The 21,532-nt window shown below is 40.4% G+C and overlaps 3 protein-coding genes across 3 annotated transcripts in view; all 3 read left to right on the forward strand.

Moving 5' to 3' along the window:
- LOC109480382 overlaps positions 1–6,777 on the forward strand; it is a 7,580-nt gene extending 803 nt beyond the window's left edge. Inside the window, exons 2-10 of the mRNA XM_019782578.1 lie at positions 289–443; positions 869–945; positions 1,434–1,568; positions 2,094–2,171; positions 2,708–2,801; positions 3,386–3,465; positions 4,096–4,361; positions 4,810–4,865; positions 5,468–6,777. Coding sequence (XP_019638137.1) covers positions 289–443; positions 869–945; positions 1,434–1,568; positions 2,094–2,171; positions 2,708–2,801; positions 3,386–3,465; positions 4,096–4,361; positions 4,810–4,865; positions 5,468–6,619 — 2,093 coding nt within the window. The 3' untranslated portion in view covers positions 6,620–6,777. The remainder of the gene's footprint in view (positions 1–288; positions 444–868; positions 946–1,433; positions 1,569–2,093; positions 2,172–2,707; positions 2,802–3,385; positions 3,466–4,095; positions 4,362–4,809; positions 4,866–5,467) is intronic.
- Positions 6,778–7,342: 565 nt separating this feature from the next.
- On the forward strand, positions 7,343–13,241 carry LOC109480393. Its single transcript, XM_019782592.1, has 5 exons — positions 7,343–7,431; positions 8,369–9,249; positions 9,626–9,702; positions 9,953–10,059; positions 10,248–13,241. The coding sequence occupies exons 2-5, from the start codon at positions 8,545–8,547 to the stop codon at positions 12,842–12,844; spliced, it is 3,486 nt and encodes a 1,161-aa protein (XP_019638151.1). The 5' UTR covers positions 7,343–7,431; positions 8,369–8,544; the 3' UTR covers positions 12,845–13,241.
- A 2,545-nt stretch (positions 13,242–15,786) lies between these two features.
- Positions 15,787–21,380, forward strand: LOC109480204 (limbic system-associated membrane protein-like). Its single transcript, XM_019782355.1, has 10 exons — positions 15,787–15,940; positions 16,143–16,469; positions 16,877–17,179; positions 18,141–18,437; positions 18,886–19,119; positions 19,517–19,632; positions 19,818–19,983; positions 20,473–20,621; positions 20,808–20,952; positions 21,373–21,380. The coding sequence occupies exons 1-10, from the start codon at positions 15,880–15,882 to the stop codon at positions 21,378–21,380; spliced, it is 1,806 nt and encodes a 601-aa protein (XP_019637914.1). The 5' UTR covers positions 15,787–15,879.
- Positions 21,381–21,532: the final 152 nt, after the last annotated feature.

Raw genomic sequence — 21,532 nt, forward strand, 5'->3', positions numbered from 1 at the left:
CTGTAACAACTAGGAAGAAAGATTGTTTTCAACTGTTCAGGGCAAAATAATGTCAGCATTTTGCAGTTGATCCTGAAACAGAGTCTTTTTTTTTTTTGCAAATCAGAAAAAAATTAAGCGGGCGAAGCCATTAACCAAGAAATTAAATTGCTGTGGCCTTAGTGCATATTTGTAGCGGGGGGGGGGATGTCTTCACATTTGACTCGGGAGTATGCACACTCATACTTGTTATTGTGCATGTATCATGCCTTCTTCCAGTAAGCAATGTTTTCATTTCCACCATTGAAGGCTCAGTTGCAGTGTTGACAGACCAGGTTGTCAGTATGGAGATGTTCCTGCTGAAGGATCCGTACCTGAAGTTTGAAGAGTCTGTCCTGACCAGAGTCCTGTACAAACTGTCAGCCTCTCTCAGGAGGAACAAACACTACCAGTACCTCAAAATGGTAAGAACAGGCAGGAAATGTTAACTGACCTATACTTTTAAGGTAGTGATGATATAATGTTTTCTAAGAAATGAAGCCACAAGCTGGAAATACATGTATTTGTGTTGTGCTGTTGTAATGTTACGTGTACAATGTACATGTATTTATGAAAAAAAAGTGGAAACATTGACTATGGTATTTTGGCAGAATTTCTCGTTAAAAGTCATATTCACATATTTAAGGATGCCATGTGACCAAATACAACATTCACAAAATATCCAATGAAAACCTTAAAAAATTTGGGTTTCACGCAGGCAAAAGTTTGCCCTGCTAATGTTCTTGCATAATGGCATGTCAACTTGTCAAGTGTTAATTTGATACATGATACCAGCAAGCTTTCTGTAGCAGATGTGTGAACTTCTTTTTTTCATTCTGTATTTCTACAGATAGAGAAATCTCTCAGAAAGCTTTCAAGACTGGATCTGGTTACAGCTTTTTCCCATGTTACTAGATGCTGTCCAAGGTGAGCCAATCTAAACTAAACTAGAATTAAACTAAACTAGAGGTCTAGAAAGGTAAGTGCAAAAAAAGCAAATGCATAATGTTAACCCCTACCTGGTCTAGTCCAACAAACTACTGCACTGTTTATTCTTACTGAAAGTTAAATACATTCATATGCATGGTGAGTGTGCTCTCCAACATTGTTCTGCTACATAATGTAACCCAACACCACATCTGCTACAGCACCAGTTACCGTCAGGTTGGTCTGGTCCAGGTCATTGACTTTATTTGTTTGGAATGGAAGAAGAAGAAGAAACTGAACAAAAACAATATGTTTTCCTTCTGCCAAGGTATTACATAATAAGACAGGACTTATTTCTGTGGCACATTTTAAGTATGTTGACAGGCAGAGGCCCCCATGTTACATTATATTTAAGATTGTCATACAGTGGTTTCTGTAGATCTTCACGATGTGTTTGATGCTTATGCATTTTGTATCTTTCCCTGCAGTTCTAAAGATGATTCAACAGGAGGCGCTGCAGTACTGCTGCCCAGCCGACAGCTGCTGGAGTTTCTCCTTGTGAAGCTGCTGGGGGCTGCAGAGATCACCAGCCAGACTGTCAGTCTGTGTGCTGAAGCATTCATGTATCCTCTCAACCGTCAGAAAATGTCCCATTTCAAAAGCCGAAGAAGGGGCTTATAGTTATACCTACATGTATAAGTACCTTTACCAATAAGGTTATGTTTTTGGTTGTGTTTGTGTTTGTCTGTGTGTCAACACGATACTAGTAACTCAAGAAGACTTGTCAATGAAGGTTAGACATCCAGGTAATACAATACACCAAAAAACAGTTACTCAGGCAACTGGATATGATTTTAAAAACGTCAGACGTTTCAGCTTAGTAGTATCCACTAGCTTTCGTCAGTGACTGAGAGACCAGAGGGGAAATGCAGGTTTATAAGCACAAACTATTGATTGATATGCAAATAAAACACTTTTGTAAGATCTTCTACAGCTTACAACTATTAACAAGCAACCAAAAGCACAAAAGGTTTTTCTGCTGACTATAGGTTCAGTCAATAGAGGAATGTTAGAAAAACCTTTTTTTTTTACTTTTCTGAGATTTTTGGTCTAGCAATTTGCCAGTCTGTCCTTGACTCATTTCTCAGCCTCACAGCTCAACAGATCACCAAGTCTCTGTTCCTGGCAGCCAACTGCACTCTACTCTCCATAACCAGCAGACTGTGGTAGGTACATGTTGTATATTTGATACAGTCAATGATGTTTACCTTTGCTTCATTCTTTCTTCCTCCTCTGCCTCTTTTCTTTTGTTGCAAATAAATAAGTTCAATAATCTGGACCAGATGGTTGTCACCATGGTAACTGGTGCATGGTACCTGTGGTGTTTGGTTACATTATGTAGCAAGTGGCAGGACAGGGTTACAATCATTATGGCAGGTCACCATAACAGGGCAGTGGTTTGTTGGGCTAGACCATGTGAATGTGTCACATGTTACCTCTCTAGTTTTTTGTACAAATTAGTTATAAAAGTAAAACTGGTGTAAGGAATTACAAGTAAACAAGCATGTGGTATCAACAGCCAGGCTGCTACTGAAGAATTAGATGTACATATACATTGTATAAGGAACTGTTGTAAAGAACGTATCTGACAATGCATTTGTGATGATGTTTATTTGCTTAAAGCATGTGATGATGCACAGTGTACATGCATTTGGTTGAAGAGAATCGCTGTTCATAATTTTTTTATTGTCTTTTGCATTAGGGCTCTTTTAAAGAGTTTTCAGGAGAAGCTGCAGCAGTGGTACTCCTTCCTTAGGCCTTGGGTTGATAAACTGCAGGGCACACAAGTACAGTGGGTAGGTTTCTGTTTCTGTATAGCTGGAATAACCGCCCTTTGGCATAACACACCAGCTTTGCAGGCACACAGCGCGGCAGCAGCCGGCTACATTACACCAAACAACTTGTTACACCTAACCCTTGAACCTACCTACATACCTACCTAGTCCCATGACCCTTGAACATCTAACTCTAAACATTGTTTAAAGGTATCTAATGATAATGCCTCTACGTATACTGTACTTGGTGACAGCGTGTTCCACTCTGCAATTATAGTTCTAGGAAAGTTTTTGAACACATCAATCCCTGGTTTAACTCCAGCATAGTAGTTGGTACATCCACCAGTTTATTAGTCACTTTTTACATTGTGCATAGTCTTAGTCAATAGACTTTAGCTTCTGTTTGTATTCCTCATGCCTTACGCAGGGTCTAAGAATTTTCCATTCTGTCGGTATGTCACACATTTCTGAAAGAAATACAGTTTGCAACAGCTAACATTTGGATAGTATGAAAAGCCATGTTTTCAAACACCATCCCTGCCCTGACAGCCAAAATTTGCTTTTTATGTCTTTGTTTAATTCTGGTCTTGCAATTCCCTTTTCAGCTGCCAGGTGGCGTCAAGCTGCCATTGGATCTAGGGGAGTGGATTGTACCAGAGGAGGACACAACCCAGCAACAGTCAAGGTGTGTGCTAAACTTCAGTGTATCTAATGGAGAGGTTAGATCAGATAAATTCTGAAGTTTAATCAACATGTAATGTTCAGTATCTTTAACCATTAACAATTGCCTAACCAAACCGCTATGAATATTGACACAATGGATTTTGCAGTATGTGAGGTGGGTAGATGGAAGAGGTCTAAATTCCAATTGCTTGTTCCAGACACCATAATCTACCTACAAGTCCCCCAAAATCATGGAAATCTTTTAAACAATGTTTTAAGTTCAAAACAAAAATAAACTAACGAATTCAAGTGTTCCTAATATTATAAGAAACTACCCTTTTCTCAAGTGGTCTTGGTGGGAGTTTTTTGTAGATAACTCTTCATATACATATGTTATGTTAGGTTAGGTTAGGTTAGGTTATATTATGTTAAGTTATGTTATGTTAGGTTAGGTTAGGTTAGGTTAGGTTAGGTTAGGTTAAGTTATGTTATATTATGTTAAGTTAGGTTAGGTTAGGTTAGGTAAGGTTACATTACGTTACGTTATGTTATGCATCTTTTGAAATAAACCATTCCTATACAAAAAAGTTGTGCCAAATTGTTTTGCCACCATCAGTTATTCAAGACTGTACCTTGTCGTTGCCTCCTACAGAATGCAGACCAGTCTCAGCAGTGTCAGCCCCGGGGTCCTGGGTTTGTTGGATCACCTGTTCACCTCACCTGTCCCCTCACCTGATGACAGAGACCGTACTACGGACCCTGATGCGTCCCTTAATGTCGACACAACAGTGACAGAGAAACCTGTGTGTGTTAAGAAGAGGAGAATCCCACCTGTAGCACAGAGCACACCTGTGTACAACTCACCTTTTCTTCATCCTGGAGAGGGATTTCCAAGTGACCTAGACATGGATCTTGGAGGTAAGAACACACCAATTTAATCTGTTTGATTTTTTTTTTACAATAGAAAAATGATAGGGAAGTGATAGGGAAGAAAATAGGCCTAGGCATCCTATAATAGCCCTAAGTGCTACAATAGCTCAGTCTTGAAGTTAACATAACAGTCTTGTTTGTAATTTAAACAATGAATTTTTTAATCTGCATTGATAGATGGAAAAAATTGTAACAACTAGAAAGACAATGACTTTTGAGTGTTGAGGCCAAAATATGAACATTTTGGAGTTGATCAGAACCTTGATTTTTTTGGCAAATCAGAAAATGATAAAGCGGGTGAATAAACTGGTGTGCCCTTTTAACTTGAAATATCTTGATGAAGAAGCTACATGATGTTTTTTTTTTACATTGTAACTATCTGGGATGTTCAGTGATGCACATGTTGTAATATAGATGTGTCTTGTTTCTCCACTAGAGCCTGTTTGGTCGGACATTTCCAGTATCAGGAATAGACTGTCCAGCCATGTGCAGGTAAGGGCTACTCCATTCTATCAATTCAAGGTGTTTAAGCTATCACCGGTACTACGTAACAGAAATATATGATCGAATTAGGAACACAAGGACAAACCAAATCAACCTGAAAGAAGAGCTTAATCATTTAGTTTAGCTTAATCATGTAGCCAATGGGTGTTTGGGACACAAGTTATCACACAGCTGCAGGCTTCTAACAGTTAAAACACGGGCCTCCAAAATTTCTATAAGATAAATCGACCGGGTTCATCGAGTTTGCCTCTTTTGAAATTCTTAATACCAGATTGAAATCAATGTCATTTAGATTATTTATTTTGGGACACCTGTTTTTTCATCTTGTAGCATATTTTGCAATGAAACATGTTTTTTTGGGGGGGGGTGTCGAGTGATCGGACATGCGGCTGGCATCTCAGGTGATATGGAAATCATACACCGTGTTGTGTATTCTACAACTTTATATGTATCCTCCTCTTTGATATCTATGAATGTGGAATGTATTGAAATTGAGTAGATGTGTCATCATGTGTCAAAGCCTTTTCATATCTTAATCTAATCAATGTATTATATCTAGTATTTTACAGTTTCTGCTGTTGTTTTGTCAGGAAAACGTAGTCCAACCCACAAAACTAACCTTTGGAGAGGACAGAGGGGAGGGTGACTTAAATGCAGAAAGTACCAAGTCTGCAAGTAAAAGAAAGAGGCAACAAACAAAGAAGCAGGCAGAAGGGGAAAACCTGGAAGATATTACCCACCCTGCAAAGAGAAGAAAAAAGGACAGAGCCACAAAAGAAGATGAAACAAAAGAAACTGTACAAAATCCTGCAAAAGGAAAGAAAAGGAAAGCAAAAAGCGGCTATATTCAAGAGACACAATGTGAGGAGAGTAAGTCACAGTCAACGGAAGAAGTTGAAGATACTCGGAAGGAAAGAACACTGCACTTACCTATGGAAGATGATACTCCAAGTAAGAAGAAAAGGAAAAAGAAGACAAAAGCCAAAGTTACAAAAGATGACCAAGAAGATTCTCGCAAACCACTGAACAAGGAAGATGATTTTAGGACAGAAACATGCAAGGGAAAACATTTGGATATAGTTGTGGAAAATCCCAGTGCAGCAAGTACAGGAAAAGAACAAGAATTTATGGTGAATGCTAGTAGTACATTTGAGGAGTTGTACAAGTGCTGTCAGTCGATCGGTGAGAAAGTCCAAGAAGGTGCAGCAGAAGCGAAGCTGCAAAAACTGGCTTCAAAAATTAAGAGGTGTGCTAAGATGGAGAGCAAAGGGAATATGAAGGTGAAGTTTGACTTGAAGCTCATGAAATCTAAACTGCTCCGACTTGCCCAAACCATGGGGAAATTGGAACAAAGTACTCTAATACAAGGGTCTAAAAAAGAAGTTAGGAATCTTAAACCAGCAGATTTTAAAAGTCTGGTGAAGAAAAGACAAGATACTACTTTTGATACAGGCACTGAAAGTGCAAAGAGCACATCTACAATATTGAGCCTAGATAATGTAAGTATGCCCCCTGTTGTACGCAAGAAATCCAAGCAAGTGAGTAGCAAGTTACTACATGTATCAGACAAGAAACAAGATGCTACGGTAAAGAAAAAGAAGAAAAGTGCTGAGAAGGGTAGAGTTAAAAAGAAAAAGAAGTCAGGGGCCAACGTACTTGTCAAAGATGATGTATTGTTAAAGACGTCATGCAGTTTAAATGACACAGATGAAATAGATGATATATTCAGAGGGCTTGACTAGTATGTAGTAAATTGTAAAGCTTGCCATCCTACATGTATGAATTGAGATGTGCTCTAGATCTAACTCATAGCCGAATTATGCATTTAATAATTTAGGCATGGGCACAACAATGATTGGGACCAATGAAGAAATGTCTTATAAGACTTATATTAAAGGTTACTTCACATAACCACAATGCAAAGTTGAACTTGTCAAAGCACTTTGTGTCCATTGTAGCTCTCAGAAATAAGGAAGACTTTTTAACAAATAACTTCAATTCAATTCAAAGTGCTCGAGGAAAGGGAAATGTGCATTTCTTAAAAGGCAAACCACATTTGAGCAAGAGAAAAAAAATCAAAGTTGAAATGTAGTCATTTAATAGAATGCTATTAAATGGGTGGAAAGTTTCATTTTATTCTTTCACTTTGAAGTAGAAAAAGATAGAAATAGGGGTGGTGCATAGTACGACAGGTGAGTTTATACTTGCATAGTACGCGTAGGTTTCACACCTTGTTATGGGACAAAAACATAAATCATATCAACTAAAAATCTACCCAAAAAGTTAAGTTTTACCTTTCTTATTCGTACCATTTTGGGAACGAAACAGTCAAGAATTACCCCCCCCCCCTTCCTAAACACCCCTACATAACATGGACAGGTAAATACGGATCCTTTTCCCACCCCTGTCGGTTAATGGAACATTCCCAGGGGAATCCCCCTTCCGTAAAGGTGAATCACGCCGGGGATTTCCGCTGTCGGGAACTTCCGCTTCCGCTGGTGCCAGTCGTGAGCTGAGACAGACCAACAGTTTTATCTCTAGATGGAAGTAAAAGGTGAGTTTTTACTACATAGATAAGGCCACAGACATTTATCATTAACATTACAGCTGACACAACCGAACACTTTACACGCAGTGTGAACCTATAGCTGGTGGGGATTGGGGCTTTGTAACAAGAATGTGAACTGCTAGATATTTACTAGCCTGCCCCCCTCCCCTCCCAAAAATTAAAAAAAATTCACATTTGCTTACTCCACCCTTTTCTCAATGAATCATTAACAAGAGTACTAAATGTTTTCGGTGCACCTGGGAATGTGTCAACTACAGTCGTGACCTTATACTGATACGAGTAGTTTTACTTCTAACGTTATGGTATGTTTATGGCACTCTATATACATAGCTTGCACACACAACACCGCCATTCTTCACTCTTATACGCAGTGGAAAACGTAGATATTTACGAAACTTAACAGGTGGGCAGGGCTGTATGTGTCCTGATCTAGGAAACTCGTACAACTTCATGGCTTCGAGTGACAGGTTATAGGCACAGAAATCAGGTCTTTTTTGAATAGTCTGCTGTTGTGGCAACAGATGACAACAGATTGTGTTTGAAGTATCAGGATGCATGACGAACAACATTAGCACCTGACCAGTCAATGGCGGATGAGTGTCACATTACTGTTTACCTAATAAGAGGTTGACCCTGTAAATATTAGCGTTTGATCGCGTGTGTACTGGGAATAACACAGTATAAGTTTGGACCTCCGAGATTTCTTGGAAACTACAAGTGAGTTTACGTACAGCCGTAACTTTGAACCAGGACAACGGAAGAAGGAATAAAGGGATTTTCGTAAATGTGAAGATTTGATAGCGGAGCCACAATGAAAAATAAAACCCATCGGCTGCCAGTTAGAATTTTATCAGGCGTTTTTAAAGACATGCACTCGGTCCACCATCTGTACATAATTGGTACAATGTTTATTCTTCCTCAGGTCAATGAACCAGAGTGCGGTCGACAAAAATGCGTGTTCATCAGGATATTAAAGAACTAAATAAGATAATGTGAAGACGCGTATAAAACCTTCTATATCGTATTTGGTGCACAGGGAAGATCCAACAGCAGATTCTGATTATATAAGCAAAGAAAACCATATCAGGAGGAACAAATATGTCACACACCGAGCTGTCTACAGTGGTGGGCGAATTTCGGGAACTGGATTTGAAATTTAAACGCGGTTCTGATCTGGATGTTGCAGAGAGGGGTTACGCACGGAAGTTGGTTCACGCTATAAGTACTCAAAATCAGGTTTTGGAGTGTGAAGCCTTGAAAGGTCTTGGAGACTTGTACCTGCACAAAGCAAAGATGAAGAAGCATAAAGCAGAGAACTTCCACAAGGCCTGCTCGTTGTACACAGAACTCTTACGATATTACACTAGTACTGATGAGAAGCAAGTTGTACAGCATCGCATCAGATATGCGGAGAAATGCACGAAACTGGTCCATGATCAAGAGGTTCTAAAAGCGTGTGGTACGAATACAGGTAATACCATATTGGATGTGTCCACAACCCTTCACGAAGTGAAAAAGAAGTCCAAGTTGAAAAGACATGGTACGATGCCCTTGATTGAAGGTTATACAAATTCGTTAGTGAAAGCAATCGTGGAAGGAAACAAACGTTTGGAAATAGAATCCTTGAAGAGCCTGGGAGATGTGTACCTAGAGAAGGGAAGGGTTGGTAAGGACGAGACAGCGTTCAGTAAATCAGCTGGTCTGTACCGAGCGGCGCTGGACCGCTGTGAAGATTCAGACGGCAGAGAAACGCTAAGACACCGCATCAAGTACGCGGAGAGAGTCAAGGATAAAGAACGCAAGGTTAGAAATGCCAATCCTTTTTAATCTTATAAGATTTGCTTTTACGTATATAAGACGTTTTTGACATGTTGCACAGATATGCGACTGATAAAATAACAATCTCAAACCGATATCCTTTTCAAAATGCATGTTCAGTATATATCTAATTAACTATTTGAAATCCTACTTTCCTACGTATATAAGACGTTTTTGACGTGTTGCACAGATATGCGACTGATAAATAAAATAATAATCTAAAACCGATATCCTTTCCAAAATGCATGTTCAGTATATATTTAATTAACTATTTGAAATCCTACTTTTCGTTACATGCTACTAGGTTATTGTTTACAACTCTAAGCTACGTTTACATCTTCATGTTATCTCCTTTCCAAAGAAAAACCGAGAAACGGGACGGACCAGAAACAACAAAGTTGGAAACAGCAGCAAAGTGGAAGAGGAGGGCACAGTCAGGTTTGTTTGCTATCACGAAAGTTCATCTGTGTTGGTAGTTACATGTTTAAAGTTAAAACTTTTGGTCCAACACAAAAAATGCAAAGGTTTGGTTTGTTTGCAGCAAAGGCTTGTTTGCTGTCCTTTTTATTATGTACCGACAAAGTTAGATATATGCTCAACCTATTCACAATACATTTTAAGTGTCACGTCCTGTATGGGCTAAAGTTACAGTATCCCTGTATTAACAATGATCGCTACCTTTCTATAGAACGTACCAAGACCAGCTACAGGAGGGCTGCAGGGCCCTGCAGACAGGGGACCTGGACACGGCAGAACGTAACTTTGCAGCAGCGCTCAAGGCCGTTCATGGGAAAGGTGAGTGATTCCGTGTACCTGTCAAATAAAGACAGCCAAGTGTTATTACAGCAAAGTTGGTGAAGTCAATATAAAAAAAGATACAGAAGTGTGTGTATTTGTGTACCACACATTGACATTTAAAAAAACTCTTGGGGCTAAGACATAGACAACTTGCAATGATCGTTTAAAATGTTCCAATATTGCAGGACAGCGCTGGAAAGAGACAGAGCCCATTTGCAAGTTGAGCGATGTCTACCTGAAGAGAGGCAAGCAGTCAAAAGACGGAGGTGATTTTACCAAGGCTGCAGCACTCAGTAACGCAGCACTGGTGAGAGCAAAGACAGAAGACAGAGAAGTCATCAAACACTCAACCCAGGAAATATCCCAATCATTTGTTCAGCACGTCCTGAGTATCGAACAAACGGTACCCACGGATGACGTAGAGAAACACAAATCGGTGTTAACAGAATGCCGCTGCTATGTGGAAGAAGAAATCAAAAGAATTGAGCAGCAGATAGATCCTTACAGCCTAGATGACAACGACCCAGAGATCATGGAAGTAGAAAAGAAGAGAGTGGAAGCAAACAAAGCATTGCTTGACACTATTATTCATCAGCGAAGAACATTCATAGCTGGCCTTGTAGATGAGTGTATGGAGGTTATGGGCCCCCCTCCCTGCAAGTACGCCATGATAGGACTGGGTTCACAGGCCACAGGGTTAGTAACGCCATACTCCGATCTGGAGTTTGCAATTTTGATAGAGGAGGAAACAGAAAACAGTCTAAAATACTTTCAAAACCTCACACATTACCTTCATCTCAAAGTGATCAATCTTGGGGAAACCATTCTCCCTGCCATGGCGATCAAGTCTCTCAATGACTTCGAGTCAAAGAACAAGCTTGACGACTGGTTCTATGACTCTGTAACGCCACGTGGTTTTTCTTTCGATGGAGCCATGCCACATGCATGTAAAACTCCACTAGGGAGAGGTAAAACATGCCTTCTTATTCGCACACCAAGCCACATGGCCAAATTTCTTGAAGATGACGTTAAGCTACATCTTAAGAAAGGCTACCACCTAGCGAGTGTGTTGGGAAGTGTATCATTAATTACTGGAGAACAAGGCTTGGTCGACAAATACACCGTTGCATGGAATCAACAACTGAAGAAAAATGGAAGTGAAATTGCCAGATTACTAGCAAACACTATGTTGATGGAAAATACCAAGACTTTTGAAATGCAGAATCCGACTTCCCGAATGCTGAATGTAAAGAAAGAAGTTTATCGCTTTTCAAGCCTTGCTGTATCTTGTTGGGCACTGCTCTGTGACATACAGCCGAAAACAATCTGGGAGACTATACAGACTATGTACAAGAAGGATGCCATTAGTGATAAGAACGCACATCACTTAATGGTTCTGGTCAGCATCTCAGCAGAACTGAGGTTGCGAACTTACATGAACAATCGTGGTCAGGTGGAAAACCTATCAGTCTTGTCGTCACTGTCAGTCAATGCTGACATTGAGGAAAAAACAAAGAGAATTTTTCACTTCTCCAATGTAAAACAGCTCATGAGATACTACTACACGGCAACACCTTTGAAGTACTTTGTTCAGCAAATTAGCAACGGTCAACCAGTAGAAGAGCCCTCGACTCTATTTGACAACTCTTTAATGCTGCAAGCAGATGTTTACGAAAGTCTGTGTGACTACAACCAATCAAAGGCATGCATTGAGCGGGCACTTGAAGCAGAGCTATCAACACACGGAACGGGTGCGATTCATCCTTTTATTGCTGGGTTGCTTAGTAAGTTGGGTCTGGCCTGGGGTAACCTTGGTGATAACAGAAAAGCCGTCAGCTATCATCAACAGTCATTACAGATGGGGCGGAATATTTTTGGAGAGGGCAAGGCACATCCTGATGTCGTCTTGTCACTTAACAACTTGGGTCTGGCCTGGAGTGTTCTTGGTGATAACAGAAAGGCCGTTCGCTATTTTGAACAGGCATTGCAGATGGAGCGGAGTATTCATGGTGAGGGTAATGCGCATCTTGACATCGCCTTGTCACTTAACAACTTGGGTACCGCCTGGAGTCACCTTGGTGATCAAATAAAGGCAATCGGCTATTATGAACAGTCACAGCAAATGAAACGGAGTATTCATGGTAAGGACAACGTACATCCTGATATAGCCGGGTCACTTAACAACTTGGGTACCGCCTGGAGTGACCTTGGTGATTACAGAAAGGCCGTCAGCTATCATGAACAGGCACTAGAGATGATGCGGAGTATCTATTGTGAGAGCAACGCACATCCTGATATCGCCTCGTCACTTAACAACTTGGGTGCCGCCTGGAGTCACCTTGGTGATCAAAGTAAGGCCATCAGCTATTATGAACAGGCACTAGAGATGATGCGGAGTATCTATGGTGAGGGCAACGCACATCCTGACATCGCCTCGTCACTTAACAACTTGGGTGAGGCCTGGAGGCATCTTGGCGATTACAGAAAGGCCGTCAGATATTATGAACAGGCACTAGAGATGAGGTGGAGTATCTATGGTGAAGGCAACGCACATCCTAATATCGCCTCGTCACTTAACAACTTGGGTGCCGCCTGGAGTGACCTTGGTGATTACAGAAAGGCCATCACCTATTATGAACAGGCACTAGAGATGAAGCGGAGTATCTATGGCATCGCACATCCTGATATCGCAAGATCACTTCACAATCTGTATGTTGCCTGGAGAATCCTTGGTGATCACAGAAAGGCCGCCTCTTATTATGCTCAGTTACTAAACAGATGATTGAAGAGACCTATAGACATTGATATTGCCACTTTAATTATTAACTTTTTATGTCCATAAATGATTCAAAAGCTGCATAGAAAACGTTTATAAGATATCTGAATATGATTGTGAAGTATGATTATTTTCGATTCGTTTAAAAACGTGAACATGAAGCATTTAATGTTAAGTATTACCATGTAGCTAGAAAAGAGAGCTCCATGGTATTACCTTGCCGATATATTTTATTTGTTTTAAATGTAGTAATATCCATCATTGCCATATATATATTTGTGTATCTAACATTGAAGAACACACAAATGTGCTGTTTAGCTGTCATAAATCCAGAGTGCGTATTTATCCTCAGGCGACGTACCAAAATTATGAAAATATGATGTTACCTACATGAAAATGCATTGTTTTGGGGCCTGTCTGTGTGTATCTGTGAATATGCATGTGTCTGTGTGCGTGTCTGACTATGTTTCCGCATACTTGTGATCAGCCTAACTTAAGAAGGCCTTTATAAATTGTGATGATACTTGGTATGTCGGAAGATCTCAGGTAGACGAAGCTTAAGGTCAAGGTCGAATTCGGACTTCCTGGTGGCTGACCTTGGTACTGCAGCTGAATCTGAATGGTTACTAGGCTAGCGTTCTTGAAGATCAGTAGCCTGGGTGCCAGACTGCCTCCAGGGCCAACCCAGGCCCGTTCCTCGGCTCCAGGACCAGCACGCCCTCAAGGAAATCAAACCACAGCCCCCCTCAGCCGGGCCTAGACTGGGCCTGGCATCCAGGCTAGGAGATCAATGACTTCGGCTGACCTCGTTTAATTGTGTGTAGATCATCCCTTTTCTCCAAGCAGACGTATGATGTTAGTAACATTACCGTATGATGTTAGTAACATGACTCCAAGTAGTAACATTACCGTGACTGTAAATTTGTACGTATTGAAAACAGGCAAATAGTGTCGCAGTATTGAAAACTCAAAATCGTCAACACTACTAGTATCTATACGTGTAGTGGTAAAGGCTGCGTTGACGTTTTCTGTGTGCCAGCGCTATGATACTTATGAACGTTCGCCGTGATTCGTCCGTCACTGACGATGGACCGCTATGTATAACAAACAACACACACATGCCACAATACCACTGTAAGTCACCCGATAGGCCGTACAGATCATTTCAGCCGCGACCATTCATGCCGGCCCGCGAGAGAAACCCACTATCGTGTTACTTTACAATGGCGGTAACCCTTTTGAACAATTCACACAGAACGTTCGAACATGGTCGCCATGTTTACCCATGGCCCAACACCTTTCAATCAGAGAGTTCACAAGGTCACTCAGGTCAGGTGAGGTGAATACACGAATGCAGTTTTAGCGAGGACACAACAAACTTTTCAACCAAATCATATGTTCACGTATACGTGATAGGATGCTCAAAATGAGCACTAAACCAAATCACAAATGTTATGTGTATGTAGTCCTGGACTTTCCAAAGTTCTTACAGAACGTTTCTGACTCATTCTTTCTTTTAGAGGGTCTACGATACGGTCAGTGTGTTCTGTCCCGTTAGAAGGGAGGTTTTGGGTTACAGTACCGTGGAAGCAGGGAAGTTTATATATCCGCTGAGTTTTTTTTTTCAATAGCTAAAAAAGAGGAGATTTTGTAAATATTAAAACAACCTATCTACTGTCTGTGTGTATACTTGAACGTTGGTAATCGACAGCTGACTACGAACTACTTTTTCACCTCGCGGAAAGTTTCGTACGGTTTCAAATAACTTCATACTATAATTGCTTTTGTTTGGGGCATAACTGTCGTTGAACGCGATGGTACAAACCGGTACTACAACCATCGTATCCTCCGCGTTAGGAGCACCCAAGTTTGACTTCAATGTTAAACATTCGAAGTGTGTGTCGTTATCTCTCTATGACCAGACGTACAGTAGGATCTTGCCAAGTTGACCTGTCTACTTCGGCCGAGCCCAAATTAAACACCGGTGCCTGGACATGGTCCGGGTGTACATTGAGCGAACGTTGGCTGTTTTGACGTTGTTCAGCTCATCTGGTGAGTACAAGAGAGAGTTAGATTATTCTAGAATGAACAACGACTCTTTACGTAGAACACAGAACCCCATGTCAAGTATTAGAGCCAGGTACTTTGTATTCTAAAGTTAGAAACATTGTATCGTTGCTTTCATTTTCACTTTCGCCAAGGACAGTACATTTTTGGTAGTATTTGGGCTAGTGTTTGATAACTCGAGAAGCTATGGATGGATTGCTGTGAAATTTGGTACGAACTCAAGTACTTGACCTATGGAGGAAATTGTTAGATTGTGGTCTGACGAAGTTCCTTGGTACTGCAGCAGAACTCCCGATCCAGCTACAGATACATGTCTCGTTGTACCTTTGATGAAGTTGTTAAATCTAATGATATGGAGTCGCCTGCAAACTGCACTCTCTCGAATACCGAGAGGTCCCCTCCTGGTGCGTTGTTAGCTCTCTCTAGTTGGACAATTTCTACTCTTTCTAGCCCCAGAAGCCTGGTAGAGGCTACTCCGGGCGGACTTAAGTTAATAAGTTTGGAGTCTAGGCTAGAAAAATAGTGGATATCGATCACTATACTTGGGAAACCGGGGCGTGAATAATTGATTTAATCAACTGTGGTGCCGCCAATCATTGGCATTTGATTCTCCAGCAGCACCCACCCTAGTGAAGACCTGATTAGGGTTTGAACATGAGCATTACGTCAACCACCGAAAATGAAACCACTTCCACTTTTGAGTGACCCTTCCCTTACATAATGAACGCTTTTGTTATAAGCCTGACCTTTCTCACAATGACATCTTTTGTTAAAAGTAAACGGCCAGAGCTTCCTGTTTCGGACAAGCGACGGCATAGGTATATGTATAGTATATTACTAGTTACTACGTACCTACTGAGCTCAATTGGAGAGTACGCATAGTGACTTGATTCTCACAAATTTATGAGAGCATCTAAATACATACACTACTTACTAAATTCAGCTTGATTGGATACTAGTATGTGCCAGATAAAATGTTGTGCATCATATTTGTTTTGAAAATCATCGTTACTTCATTGGGTAGCGTCAGTGCAGGTAAGGATACTATTAAAACGAAAGAACTCTGTAGGCAGAAGTACTAGATCTATACTTAAAACTCCGGACTATGAAGTATAGATAAATGTCATTTTGCGTAGCCGGCACATGGGCCTGTAGTGTATGATACACTTATAGACTTTGATTATGATTATGAAGTCGTTCGAATTCACTTCTGAACCTACAACATGTACTTTTCCAGGCGCTACGCTGGTTGGGAACAACTCACTGACGGTCACGAGAGGCGAAGACGCTTTCTTTGACTGGAGGCTTGAGAGTACTGACGGGGTGCCATACCAGTACGTGTGGTTGAAAAAGAAGGGCAGCGATGACATCCACATCCTGACCGTCCAGCTCCCAGAGAGAGAGGTAACAGACGTGGACTCGTACAAAGACCGTACTGAAGCTGCTGGACATGTTGGCCTGCGCCTTCTCAATGTCACCAAGCTGGACGCAGGAATGTATCTGCTTTATGTGTACATTCATCGCAAACGTCCAGTAAGCACTGAGATCACACTGGATGTACAATGTAAGTATTGCTGATACCAGACCGCAGATGAGATGGTTCTTAGCATATACATATGTAGTAATATTACGTATTGAAACCCACACCACTTATTCCTGACATGAAAAGTTATATATTTGCCTCCATTTTTCATGGAGTTTAAAATTCTGAAGAGAATGTTCTGATACATGATATAGTGCTTCACCAGTGACCAATATGGTTACCTATCACGATATTTGCATGTATGCCATTGTGAACGCGCATCCAAAGTGTTGATGTAACACTTTTTTTCTATTTATAAATCAAGAAGGAGATTATATCCATCGATGAAATCAAACACCATGGCAACTTAATGTATTGAAGGATGTAATTGTTCGTTGTTATATACTTACTTATTATTATTTTTATTTGTTATTGTTATCTTTCGACAGATCCACCGACAAATACAGCGGTATCTATATCTCACAGCGGCGGGCCGACCGTCAAACGCCTGTCGGTGAAACGAGGGGATACTCTGCGGTTGAGGTGTGCCACGGACTCCAACCCAACGTCAAGCTTTTCCTGGACGAGACTTGACAACGATCGCGAATTCCCACCGTTCGCAGAGGTTAACACAACGTCGGGTGTCCTCACCATCTACGGTGTACAGAGGAACGACACTGGGACCTACCAATGCCGTGCGCACAACGGACTCCTGCCGGATGGAAGATGGCACGTGAATATCACGATTCAGTGTAAGTAACATTTATTAATACTACACGATTCACTCCAACATTCTCTGAAGCAACACAATCATTTCAATATAAGTAACGCTCACTAAGGTCACAGCAATTAATTCCTTTATTGATGACATCAGGGCGCGCATTAATTTTAGCCTGAGAAAGGCAAAGCTCCGATTTAATGTTTTGTCTTTTACTTTGATGTATTTCATTCCTTTTATATGTGATGGTAACTGTTTTTTGTGATGTGCCCACTAAATAAAAACCATTTGTAGAATAATTGAAAACTTTTATTTTTCAAAGCTGTTTCAGTGAGAAAAGGATGTAAACTTAGCACAATATAGATATCGTTCCTTGTTGAACAAGGTTTCTGATGTCAAAATTTGAAAATGTATGAATATTGTTCTTGGCCCGCCTTTTTATGCCCTATCGCATTAAATTAGAGTCTGCGGAGAATGTCACCTATAAAATTTTCTTGCTGTAGCCTTATACGAGCATTATATTTTTATAAAGAAAATTTTAGCAGATCATTGATGCTTTTCTTATCACCATTTGCTGAAGTCGCAATATATGTATTTTTCAATTTTTACTAAAACTTTTATATACTTTTAGCTTTTATGATTGAATCGTCGTAGATATATTATGTTTTTATATATATTGTTATTTTTATCTTATCTTTATATGTTATTGTTTCAAGTCAAAACATTTGAATGAATTGTACTTCTGTTTATGTGCAATGCGGCCGGTGCAATATTTCAACTAATAGCAGAAACAGAACTGTAATATGATGAGCCTGTCCCCTTGTCTATTGTGTTGACTTTGCTGTCATGGGCGGACGCTTGACAGACACAGAGGTGTACTGGGTATCAACAAAGAAAAAAAGGTACTCCAGAGATGTGTATTACTGCATTACCTTGTGCGTGTTTGACGGGACCGAATCGCCCGCTCCACCAAAAGATGAAATAATCTTCTTCAGATCCTCCGACGACAACAACTGCTTATATCGTCCATCCAAGCCGAGGTAATATTACCAAGGGAGACGCAGTGACACTCACATGCCGCGTCAGCGATGCCTTACCGAGCCCGACGTTTTACTGGGAAAGGTACGATGACAACGTGGCACGTGGCCTGCCCTCATCGGCAATAGCAGACGAACAGACGGGCATCCTAATCATCCCTAGCGTGCAACCAAGAGACGCCGGCGTCTATCGTTGTATCACTGACAATGGCGTGGCACCAAATGGATCTGCGCTGATCATGTTAAATGTTACAGGTGGGACAAACTACTACCTACAACATTGTGCGATCTTTTTTCCATCTTAACAGCCAGCAGCCAAGGCCCAAGATTTCCTTTCTCATCTGACTCCGAACAAACATGACAAGCTATATAGTATCAACAGCTTTATCCTATCTTATATCGTTCTTCGTGATTCCTGCCAGAAGAAACTCATCGTTGGTTGTCTTGCTTTCAGATTGCCAGCATAATCCAACAAAGGTTTTTAAGAGTTTATCTGAAATTATTGTTGAAATTGCAATATCAGGGTGGATGACAGATGTAATGTAGTATATTTGGTTCTTTGTTTTCCCTGTGACACTTTTAGCAGCTTTATAGGCACCGACCGACGAAGTGACGGGATTTCCACTCTACTATCCACTTTCCGGAGAAGCAGTGCACTGAGATATGTTGGGCGAAAACTAAAACGTGTTTGACTTATTTACAGCCGAACCACGCCAGGCATACGTCACCACCAGCAGGCCCAGGATCACTCCGCGATGGATTATACCATCATCCATGTCGGTCGCTTTTGCAGTTTCCTTGTCGTGTGTCATCTTTCTATGGCTTCGGAAGGCAAAGCTAAAGAAAAACGACCATGGCATTGACCAATGGGAGAACGTTTTTACAGCTACGGATGATTATCTTCCAGAATACCAGAGTCCAAGTCACACAGTCGCGCGTAAGTATCTTTGTATAAGGAATTTTTTTTAAGTCATTATTTTGATTGACATTTTGTCTCAGCAATGATCATAATGTCAATGACCCAAACACTTCCATCCATTCCAATTAGTATCTACACTTTTTGCACATATTGCTGCTAGGTAGGAATGTCTTGATTTTTCTTGTATTATGTATTATAGTACTGTACATGTACTTTGTAACCAGTTACAATATGTTATCTTTATTTCAGGTCTTATATTTATAGTAGATTTCTTTATTTGACGTTTGTCTCCACGTTTTGTATTTGTGGGTTATCTGATACCAGTCACCACTGCCTTGATAACCTGTGTATTGATCCGTTGTCACTGCCAATAAGGAAAAAAAAGAAGGAATGTAACAACGTAATCTTTTATCAGTTCTTTCCAGTGCGACATCGGAAGAAAAGATGGCTGATCCAGTAGTGCAAGAATTCTGGGATCGCCTGATGGAAATGGACGCAAACGGTGTCCTCGTCTTTCTACAGGAGAAGCAGGTATCTTAATTTCTATTTTTACATCCGTCCATTGCCACTTCTCCTTTACAAATGGGACAGCCAAAATCCGTGCTACTATACATATAATTGTGTTAACATTTTTTGTGGAAACTGTTACGTTCACTATATTCCTTCTCCCTGCAGTGCATTTACTGACGTTTCCTGTGTTCTATGAAATATTTTAGATCCTGAAGGCCGACGATGTCGCCGGAATCCGCCAGGCCTTCTCCGTAGTAAAGACTCTACTGGAAACGATCTGCGTGCTGGAAAAGGAGAATTCGGCCCGGGTGCTCAGCGAGGCCCTGCGGCATTCAAAACAACAAGGACTGGCTGATCTGCTAGAAGGAAAAGGTCAGGTTTCTCTATACCCACTTTCTGTGCCAACTAAGAAAATGAGAAGGGCTTATGTTATATCTGTAGCTGTATTATTAGGGAAGACATATACTGATATATTTGCAGGCAAGCATCGTTGTTAAAAATTACCAGAAAAGGCACAGAAGGACATGTTTTTGGTGTGTAGAATTTCTTAATCTGAAACAATATGTTTGATTAATTCTATCAATTCATCCTCATCATATGAAAACGTATTTCTATACAATATGAAATTATCCGAGGAGCAATAGAAGTTGTAGTTCTCATTAATGAGAAAAATTCTTAGTTTTTATAGTACTTTGTCGTGTAATATACTTCATTATTTTTCATAACATTCCTTTACTTTGTATTGTAAGCTAATATCACGTAATATACATTAATATCTCAGAATCAACTCATAATCGCAAATTGATGGAATGACTCTATTATAAACGGAAAGAGATTATTTCACTCTTTCCATTTACACAGTTCTTCCGGATGCTAAGTCCGTGACTGTTACAAACACCACGGACTCAACATTCAGTATCGAGTTCAAGCCAGCCTACACCAACGTTCAAGTCTTCGGTGACGTGGACAAGTACGTCGTCACTCTGGCTTTTGATGTTGAAGAACCACAGGTAAAGTTAGCTTCCTACATGTCCCAAACCATGTGAATCTATCCACCATTCCTTTTTTCTTTTAAAGAATTACAACTAAAATACTCCTTCAGTTCCAGAGCAACCTACACCCCTCGGTGCCAAAAACTATCTAGTACAGTCAGACAAAAGAAACTGGTACAGATAGCCATTATTTTATAATTTTAGATCATCGAAACACGCTCACTACTCCCATCGGAACCTCTACATGCTGATTTCACCGACTTAAATCAAGGGACGTCATACAACGTCACCGTCGTCGGCAAGCGGGGCGATGTGACCAGTGCCGGCACCACCCTGACCGTCACTACAAGTGGGTCACTACACGTGCATACATCTTTAATTCGCGTTTGACGATTTATTATTGGGGTAAAAGAAAAGCCAGTTTTCAAAATGTAGATTTCTTTAAAAAGGGTCCTTTCTAGATGATTTCCTGTATGCAATATATATTGTCATTGAACTAATGTTGAATGTTATAGTTGCTTCTAAAATATGTTCATATTTATAACTCATATTGATCGTCGTTATGAGGTGGATTGATATTACATTCATCATGATAATAATATACTATATTTATATCAACATACAATTTATATTTTATCAGTTATTATTTGATCATTGTTTCATTGTTATGACTTATTATGACATATATTGACTTCATGTCTACCCCCCGCCCCCTCCAGCACGTTTTTCTGTCGTTTTTGTTAATTTTGTAATGTACTTATGAGTGCAGATGAATAAAACAAAATAAAATACAGTAAATATCAGTATGATATTATATATTCATATTCATGCAACGGTAAGGTCTTATACTTGTGTATACATTTATGCAGTTTATGATTGGTTAAAGGTATCATCCCCTTGTACCTGTTTTGCATGCAGTTGGCGGCTAT

This window comes from Branchiostoma belcheri, unplaced genomic scaffold (assembly GCF_001625305.1).
Source record: "Branchiostoma belcheri isolate BF01 breed outbred unplaced genomic scaffold, Haploidv18h27 scaffold50, whole genome shotgun sequence".
Lineage (NCBI taxonomy): Eukaryota > Metazoa > Chordata > Leptocardii > Amphioxiformes > Branchiostomatidae > Branchiostoma > Branchiostoma belcheri.